The following is an 8961-nucleotide window of genomic DNA, read 5'->3' as shown; positions in this document are numbered from 1 at the left end:
CCGATCCAGCCTTGGTCCATGAGCCAGTCAATCTGCTTCACAAAGCCCTGTGACCCATTCTCATACTCCTCGCGGAGGGTAAGCATAGGCACGAGTGGCGCTATGAGCGGGCGATCCGGCACAGGAAGGCCGTCGCCCGGGAAGGCCTACTCGGCTCCGTCGTCAGCACACGCAGCACGCATATATGCAAACATATACTCACCTGCACATGGTCGAAAAGGCCTGCCGGCGGGAGCTCCTCGAATTCTTCGTTGTGGCGCGCCGCCGCAAATGAGCTCGAGAACGTATGGGACGCGCTAGGAATGTGAGGATCGGGGCGCACCTTGGGATGCGTCGGCCATGCGCACGTCGTCGTCCGGAGCAAAGTCGTCGACATCGGGCAGATCGGACGTTCTTATTCTCGCTGCGGCGCAAACAGAAACGCGTCAATGCATCGAAGCGTGGCACCGCGCCGCGCCGCACCGCCGAACGCAAAAACGTACGTGCTTCGGGAGACCGGGAGGCCGGCGCCGGCTGGCCACTGCCACCGGGGATGTTGACGTGCAGGCTGGTGGAGTCGCCGAAGAGTGCGCCCGTCATGGTGGTGTCGTTGGTTGAAGGGCGTACTAGGGTTTGCGCGTGCATTTATTCATTTTGGCCGCTGTTTTGGGCGCCGCAACGTGCCACTGCAGCTCAAGGACAACAAAGAAGGTACACCGCCTCGTTGCTTGTGCTGGAGTGCTAGAAGGGCGGAGGTTGCCGATCCTAGGACAGCCAGATATCTGCGCCGGTGGAACATTCGAGGTGCGTTCAGGCTTTCATTTCCGCAATGCCCAGACGAACCATGAAAGTCCAGAGATCTCACTGAAGGTTGTTGGGGAGTACGAGGCCATGCTGTGTAGATAGAGAGCTCGATATAGAGGCGTTCTCCTTAGTGCTGTGTAGGTCTCCTGTACATGTAAGTAGGTCTTGTCCGCCAAGAGAAGGACGATCTCGTTTAGATCTGGTATGTAAACATCAGCGCCCGTGATCAGGCGATGCCAGGCATGCTATATGCTCACGCACATGCCTCGTTACATAGTGTAGGGCAAAGAACCAGGTGCGACATCCGCCGGTCGATAACACTGTTGATATACGCGAATAACGTAGCCTAGTTATTCGCACTGCGACTAAGTAACTTTAGCGCTTACAGGTGCGCTTGTATTCCCGCCTCTACACGTTGCGAAGATCTCGTCCGGAATTCTTTGCTCAAAGGAACACCCGCACTTCGTCTCTTTAGCTCTTGAATTGCTTGAAATTTACTGCCTTTGCCAAAGTAAATACCGGTAGGACGTCCGGTCCTTGCATGCCCGGTGGCTTCAGCTACCGTCTCTTACGACCTTATGCAAGATTCACGAGAATGGAGCCATACAAGAACTGGTCACGAGAAGAGCTGATTGCCCGCCTTCAGCACCTCGACCCCCATCACGACCGTCCTCGGCCCCAACAGCAGCCGCAGGGCAAGCCGTTTGACTTCAACGCATATCCAAAACGCAAGATCGCGCTCAAGTTCACGTACAACGGGATTCATTATGGCGGGATGGAGTTCCAACGCGACCCCGCGCTGCCGACCGTCGAGGGCGTGCTGTTCGACGCACTCGTGCACACGAAGCTCGTCGACAGGGATGGAGGGCTAGAGGGATGCGACTGGCAGAGATGCGGAAGGACAGACAAAGGTGTGAGCGCGGGAGGGCAGGTGGTGAGTTTGTGGGTCAGGAGTAACCTAGGGTCGAAGACCGCAGCGGAGATCGAGGAAGACGTCGCCAACGCGGAGCCCTCGACGACGACAGAACAGCTTCCAACATCTGCAGAAGATGCAGAGGGGCCAGGACTCGAAGGCGACTTCGGGCTCATGGGCGACTTGGCCGACGAAGGGCCCACAAACGGCTCCATGCATGCCCAACCGCCTCCACAAGCTGAGCTCGAGTTCCCGTACGTCTTCGCGTTGAACCACATCCTGCCCCCCACCATCCGGGTGCTCGCCTGGTCCCCCGTCGCAGACGACTTCTCTGCCCGCTTCAGCTGCCGCTGGCGACACTACAAGTACTTCTTCTCCCCCTCCGGGCTCGACCTAGCCGCGATGCAGGACGCGGCCTCGCGCCTCCTCGGCGAGCACGACTTCCGCAACCTCTGCAAGATCGACGCGAGCAAGCAGATCACTGTCTTCACCCGCCGCATCCTGCACGCGTCCATCGACAGGGCGGACAAGGGCGAGCTGTACGTCTTCAACCTGCGCGGGAACGCGTTCCTCTATAACATGGTCCGCCACATCATGGCCATCCTCTTTCTCGTCGGCTCCGGGCTTGAGAGGCCGTCGATCATGTCCGCGCTCCTCAATGCGGACCCTGCACGCCCGCTTCCTCCCTTCCGCGAGGGCGAGGACGTGCCGCCGCTCGTCACGGGCAAGCCCGACTACCAGATCGCAGACCCGCTGCCGCTGATGCTGTGGGAGTGCGGGTACGACGAAGGTGTGCTCGATTGGCGGATCGACCGCTCGAGCAGTCGTGGCGGGGACTCTGCGAAGAGTCCTCTGCGGGGCATGATCTGCGCGTACGAACGCGCGTCGGTCACGACTGCGCTCGAGGCGCATTTCCTCAAGGCCGCAGAGGCGCATCATAAACCTCCGCAGCAGTACTTCCCTGTTGGGGCACCGGGCGTGGAGCCGCTGCCTCCTGGAGCGATGATGAGCGTGCCGTTGGGTGGGGGCATGGTGAAGCGTGCAGGGGTGTACGTGCCGCTGCTGCAGCGGAAGCGTATGCTCACGCCTGACGAGGTGAATGAGCGGTATCGGCTCGGGAGGGGTGCGAAGAAATTGGAACGCAAGGCGGCTTCGGCGGCTGGCGACCTCGACGAGTAGTGCCTGCCCTTCCCAAGGATTCGAGCCGACATTTTCACACCTCCATGTATACCCTACGCCGCTAGGATGTCGCAGCGCGGTGTACGCAGGATATACAGCTTGTAGCAGTAGGTATAGACGTACATTGGCCCATCAGATTTACAACAAATTATGTACTAATTTTCACCCTGCTCGCTTCTCTCGTCCCTCGTACCGTCATCCCTGATTCCCGTCTCTCCGTCTTCATTTACTGATCACCCTTATGCCAGGCCTTACGCGCAAGGCACGGACCAGTTCTCCCACTCGAAACGGCCTTCCTGGATGTCCGTAATGCGCTCATACAGGGCCCTCGCAACCGCCCCCAGCGCGCCCTCGTGTGCCGGCAACACAATGTCCTTCCCGTCATGCCCGATACGGCCAACGGCTGCAACAACGACGGCGGTCCCGACGGTGAACGCCTCGAGCAGGCGGCCCTCCTCAGCCCACGCGGCGAGCTGCGATATCGTGAGCTCGCGCTCGACGGCGTGCAGGAGCGTCTCGGGAGACAGCCCAGGGAGGGTCGTGCGCGACGGGTGCGCGCGGATGAGGTCGAGCGTCGAGGCGCGCGTGATGCCAGGGAGAATCGTACCGTCCAGCGGCGGGGTGATCACGTCCAGGTCTAGTCGAATCCGAATCCGTGTCAGCAGGTTCCCTCCCCTCCAGGCACGCGTAGCGTCGGAGATCATTGCACTTACCGCCATCATCCCTTCTCACGACGACAAAGAAGTTCATCGCGCCGGCCTCGGTGATCTTCTCGCCCAGCAGCCACAGGCACTGGTCGTACCCGAGCTTCGCAGCGTGCTGCTGCGGCTTGAACGTTGGGGCGTAGTTGAGCGCGAGCTTGTATCCGCCCGTGCCGCCAGGCCACGCGCGGACGTGATCATGCACGGCGAGGAGGTTGACGGGACGTGCCCCCGTGCGGAAGAAGGGCCCCGTCGGGCACAGGATAACGTAGAGGGTGGCGCGGTCCGACGCAGCTACCCCCAGGGCTGTCATCCAGACCCCAGGTTTCAGGTGAGTAGGAGCTGGCGAAAGGAGAAGATCGTGTGCGTACTCACAGTCTCGGGTGCCGATGATGGTGGGGCGGATGTAGAGGCTGTGGCCCTTGACGGTGGGGATCCAGCGGGCGTCGAGAGCGACGAGCTTGTGAATGAGCTTGAGCAGCTCGGCGGTGTCGAAAGGGGGGAGGGCGACGCGTGCGGCGGAGATCTGCATGCGCTTCATGTTCATGTCTGGGCGGAAGAGGCGGGGCCTGCCGTCCGGGCCGGCGTATGCCTTCATTCCCTCGAAGACGTTCGTCGCGTATTGCAAGCATGAGCTTGCGGGATCGATCGACAATGGGCCGTAAGGCTTGATCTCTGGTGCAGACCAACCATTCACTGGGTCATAGTGAACGACCATCATGTGGTCTGTCATTACCTGCAGGACGTCGTTAGTACGGATGGAATTGGAGTCGTGTGTCAGCGCTTGGAGTGGGAAGCATCTGAGGAGACCTGACAAACAAGCCCGGCCTGTGGACCGAGGTGTTCTCTCGCTCACATTTGTCGGTGAGGACGACAGCACCATCTACGAGCGAAGGCTGGAGAATACAGGGTTGTGGTTGATTGAGACTCACCTGCCCGAAGACCAACTCTGACGCAGGGGGTACTGGCTTGAATTCGCGCGCCACTGTAATGGTGACTTTCGATGCCTAGGTAGGGTGTATTCACACCGAGCACTCTCATGGGTCGAATTGAGGACGTACATCGAGTTCGGCTGGCTGAGCGGGCGTCGAGTATGCACCGTTGCGGGCGTCGTCGTTGACATCATTGAATGTTTGGGTGATAGCCATAGGAGCAGTAGAGTATGTTGATGAGAAAGGTAGGAGGGGAGGACGGTGAGAAGAGAAGATATTTCTCGAGTCAACGGACCGTTCTGAGCGAGGCGACAAACTGCATCTTATCTTATCTCTGGTGCTCTTATGTTTAGTGTACGCGGCAGAATGGCAATTGCCGTTCGGCCAGCGGGCCTGCACTGGCAAATACTGGCAAATATATTCAGCGCTCATATCAGAAAATGGTTTTAGGGGTGGTTCCCGCAGGCTTCTGATGCCTGGGTACTCATACAAAAGCCCTGTAAAAGTACTAGTACTTATGTGACGGCTTCCACAGCACTGCGTTCTGTGGGCTCAGGACGATGCTGATTGCTCTCACCTTGTTCTTTGGTGAAAGTGTGACCGACGCTAGAACAATGAGGAGCAGCCTACGCCGCTCTTCATGCACTGCACCCCTTCAGAAAGCTTTGAAGCCTCATCTGAGGCTGAATGGTAAGCTGACAACGTTTTCAGGTACTCCCTAGGGCACTCTGATGAATGTATGTCAAGAGGAACTCACTCCAGACTCGATGTCTCTCCACGAGGCGCTTAAGTATTTGCCAGTTTCTGCCGACCATGGCAATTGCCATATCTGCCATATCTGCCGGCAGAATAGCCCAAAACATTTCTGCCGTGTACACTACTTATGTTGCTTTTTTCTGTCATCTGGGCACATGAGCTTGCCGTCCTCTTGGGAACGTAAGATTTCCAGTATGGTAGCACCGCGGTCAAGCCGTGTATGGCGCCGCGGTGTGCACCACGATTGTCGGCAAACATCTGTGGTGTGGCAGGTGGGGAGTCGCAAGCACTCATCTCGAGGTGAAGGTGCCCCGAGGACACCTTGGTGATAGTTTGAGAAGGCTTATGGGTAACTCAGAGAACTCCGATAACGTTTCGACCCCCAGGCGCGACGTGCACGGGGAGCACGACGACAAGCCTCCGGAGGCGCGCTTGGACGTACCGACAAGCGACATTTCTCGGGAAAATCCGCACAGTACAAAGTTCGACGTGTAGGTGAGCCGATACACTGTGGCGCCATACACGGCTTGACCACGGCGCATGCAACCGTACTGGAAATCTAACGTTCTGGCCCTTTTCAGCAGTTTCTCCCACTCAGAGCTTTTGTTACTGGATTTGGTTAGCATTTCACTCACTCAACTGCCCTTCTAAGGGAAGGGAAATCGCCGAACCAGGCAGGCGATTCGCTCCCCACGATAGCAACGTGGGCGGATGTCTCAAAGTCTCATGGTCAGCCTCAACCAGCCTCGGGCGGTAGCACCAATTGGGATAGCTGCGATACCGAGCTTGGACCTCCCGCTCGGTGTATATATACTACGTAAGAATGTTCAGCCGTTCACCATTTGACTGTCGGCGTCGCTTCGACGCCGGCATCACCGTGCTTCTCGACGCATATGATCCTCGCCTTCGAATCCTCGGCTGTGCGTAATGACCTGGCCGCCGCTGTTATATATGTAGAATCGGTCCGACCCATGATGATCCTTCAGGTTTGCTTCTTTCCCCCGCCCCCGCAGCCCCGACGCCTATACCCCTCTTTCGTCCGTCCGCCGCTATGCGCTCTCTCGCTCTCTCCTTCACTCTTCTCAGTGCATACGCCGCAGCGACGAACATCGTGATATCCAATGATGATGGATGGGCGACCGCTCAAATCCGCCAGCAATATGATGTCCTCACGGGCGCGGGCCATAGTGTAAGTTCCCTCTTCTCACTGCGGACGAGCAAGTGGGCAGAGCCGTCCAATTGTAGACGCGAATTTGTATTCGATTCGGCGTGTCCCGTGAAGAGGATTGACAACTGTTTCTCGCAACGAATTTAGGTGATCCTTTCTGCTCCCGCATTGAACCAGTCAGGCAAGGGCTCCTTGTCCAAGACGCCTAGCCCTCTAACCGAGCCCTGCGAGTTCGACTCCTGCCCTGCTGGTTCCCCTGCGACAGGATCCAATGCTACCAATTGTAAGTCCATTTCGAACGTCGCTGTTGAACACTCACAACTTATGTGCATGCACATACGTAGCACGCTTGAACTATGTCAACGGATACCCGTACGTTGCAGACTATAAACTCGGTGTCTTCATCTCATTGGGTCCATCCATAGCGTCGACGCCGCGAGATTCGGCATCCAGACCCTCGCCCCCCAGTTGCACGGGGCTCCGCCCGACTTCGTCGTCAGCGGCCCCAACATTGGCAGCAATCTCGGGCTCGTCGTCCTGTTCTCCGGCACCGTGTGAGCTCTATTCCGTTCGTGGCCACGAGCATACGATCCACTCACCTCCTATGGCTCCCAAAGTGGCGCCGCATGCGAAGCCGCGCGTTCAGGCATCCCCGCGGCAGCCTTCTCCGGGGTATCCGGCTCCCAGGTCTCCTACACGACCCTCGATTCCGACCCGAGGGGCGCCTCCACCCTCGCCGCGCAGATATACTCCAACCTGACCGCCGACTTCGTCCAGGCCGTCACCTCTACCCCAGGCGCGGTCCTCCCGCCTGGTGTGATCGCGAACGTGAACTATGCCGCGATCGACAGCTGCCCGACCTCGTCCAGTTACAAGTGGGTCTTCTCGCGGCTCGTGTGGGACCCGCTCCAGACAGACGCGGCGACGTGCGGCACGCAGCACCTGCCGTCCGAGTCGAGCGTGGTAGACGCGGGATGCTACGCGAGCGTGTCGGTGATCAGCTCGTCGAGCAAGCTGGACGTGAACGCGACGCTGCAGAGCCAGGTGTTTGACAGGCTGCAGAGCCTGCCGGTGACATGTCTAGATTGAGGGAACATGTGCTACTGTGCGGTTGTTTGACGCTGTCTGTCAGTAGCGGACGGTCTCATGGAGGGGTATTTGACGGTGCGTGGCGTCCGGTGGTTTCGCGTTACGATAGTTAGCATGCGCTTGTTTTGACATTTTGGCATATTCAGGGGTTACCACCATCAGCATCATAGCACAAAGGGCGATGGTATTAGTTCGCAAGCCCCTGTCCAGCCTGATAGTGAGCTGTGCTATGCAGTATAGTTGCTCGTCAATGGCCCGTTTGATGGAAGGCCAGCGCGATCGCTTGCCGAACGCAGCCTTGCTCCCTGGACCGGAATTCTGAACTCGTACGCAGAAGATGGCGCCTGATCGGTTCGGTGCGTATAAAGGAGCGAGAGTCATGGACAGGAACAACATCTTTCATTTCGTCGCTACCTCTGAGAGCCTCCTTTTCCTCTACATCTCGCTGCTGGTCTTGCGAACGTTACCCCTCTTTCATCTTCGTGCCTTCGGTGGCTTGCTGAGCCCAGACCTTCCTTTCACGACCCACGGCTATGATCTCTACACATATGGCTGCAATTGCCCTTCTTGCTACCCTCTACGCCCTCGGTAGTCATTCACCTCAGTCACAGGCATTGTTCTGTCATGCTGACACAGTACCGCAGACGTTCACGCGGCCGTAGTGTCTCTGTACATCCCGTCCAATGTCTTCGGGGAAGGTGTTCCCCTCACCGCAGACCCTATCGGCGTTGACGCAAGCGGCCATACGACCTGGGTACTCGCCACCGGCTCTCCCAGCGGGACTTTCACCGCGACACTACCGTCGGTAACTTGGCTGAACGGTACGTTCTGTTCCTCTCCTCTCCTCTCCTCTCCGTGGGCTGACTGTCTCCTGTAACAACAGTCACGCTTGTCGAGGGCCCGACCGATGCGCATGTTGCCGCCACCGAGTCGGATGCGGTGATCCGCGAAGACTGTCCATCGCCAGCCCGACTGCAACATCAGCAAAACTAGCAAACCATGGTCTCGCATGGCCACGGCGCCCGAAACTGACCTACCCTTTCCGGAAACCGCAAGCGCCGCCTAATTCTGGCCAACTCCCATCCCTCCTGACGGAATCTGGCCATAGAGCATCTGCGCGGATGGACACCGGTAATGATAGACAGGTATGTATCTTACGATATTACTTCATACCAGTTACTTTGCATGAGACAAGGTGCGCGGAAAATAAGACTATGCAAAGCCGCCAAGCGCTCCGACCCTCCACCACATCCTCCTCGGCATTCCTCACCAATCTCCTTCCTCTCCCGAGCGCGCTCGTTGTCGTTGCCCATCCTCCTCTCCGCCTCCGCCCTCTCCGCCTCCTCATCTACGACACTTTGCGGATCTTCTCCGAGCCGCCGAGCCTTACCTCGCTCGCGCCACGCGCGAGGCTAATGGAAAAGTCGAGGATAGATTGGA

General features: G+C 58.2%; 4 protein-coding genes across 4 annotated transcripts; 3 read left to right on the top strand and 1 right to left on the bottom strand.

Moving 5' to 3' along the window:
- Positions 1 to 41: 41 nt before the first annotated feature.
- On the bottom strand, positions 42 to 579 carry DICSQDRAFT_172229 (uncharacterized protein; the record flags this gene model as incomplete). Its single annotated transcript, XM_007367965.1, has 4 exons — positions 42 to 146; positions 203 to 246; positions 323 to 403; positions 483 to 579. Coding segments are annotated over 4 exons (327 nt in total), but the record flags the coding sequence as incomplete, so codon positions are not given.
- A 632-nt stretch (positions 580 to 1211) lies between these two features.
- On the top strand, positions 1212 to 4755 carry DICSQDRAFT_138691 (tRNA pseudouridine synthase). Its single transcript, XM_007367964.1, has 4 exons — positions 1212 to 3882; positions 3952 to 4312; positions 4509 to 4583; positions 4638 to 4755. The coding sequence occupies exon 1, from the start codon at positions 1325 to 1327 to the stop codon at positions 2873 to 2875; it is 1551 nt and encodes a 516-aa protein (XP_007368026.1). The 5' UTR covers positions 1212 to 1324; the 3' UTR covers positions 2876 to 3882; positions 3952 to 4312; positions 4509 to 4583; positions 4638 to 4755.
- Positions 4756 to 6315: 1560 nt separating this feature from the next.
- Positions 6316 to 7521, top strand: DICSQDRAFT_172226 (sure-like protein; the record flags this gene model as incomplete). Its single annotated transcript, XM_007367963.1, has 5 exons — positions 6316 to 6453; positions 6580 to 6715; positions 6777 to 6804; positions 6858 to 6986; positions 7050 to 7521. The coding sequence occupies 5 exons, from the start codon at positions 6316 to 6318 to the stop codon at positions 7519 to 7521; spliced, it is 903 nt and encodes a 300-aa protein (XP_007368025.1).
- A 548-nt stretch (positions 7522 to 8069) lies between these two features.
- DICSQDRAFT_172225 (uncharacterized protein) lies at positions 8070 to 8514 on the top strand (the record flags this gene model as incomplete). Its single annotated transcript, XM_007367962.1, has 3 exons — positions 8070 to 8109; positions 8166 to 8342; positions 8405 to 8514. The coding sequence occupies 3 exons, from the start codon at positions 8070 to 8072 to the stop codon at positions 8512 to 8514; spliced, it is 327 nt and encodes a 108-aa protein (XP_007368024.1).
- Positions 8515 to 8961: the final 447 nt, after the last annotated feature.

This window comes from Dichomitus squalens, assembly GCF_000275845.1.
Source record: "Dichomitus squalens LYAD-421 SS1 unplaced genomic scaffold DICSQscaffold_30, whole genome shotgun sequence".
NCBI lineage: Eukaryota > Fungi > Basidiomycota > Agaricomycetes > Polyporales > Polyporaceae > Dichomitus > Dichomitus squalens.
The sequence above is the reverse complement of the archived record's forward strand: the minus strand, read 5'-3'. Positions and strand labels throughout refer to the sequence as shown.

Coding starts and splice junctions, on each gene's coding strand:
- DICSQDRAFT_138691 (XM_007367964.1), top strand. CDS start 1,325: ATGCCCGGTGGCTTCAGCTACCGTCTCTTACGACCTTATGCAAGATTC.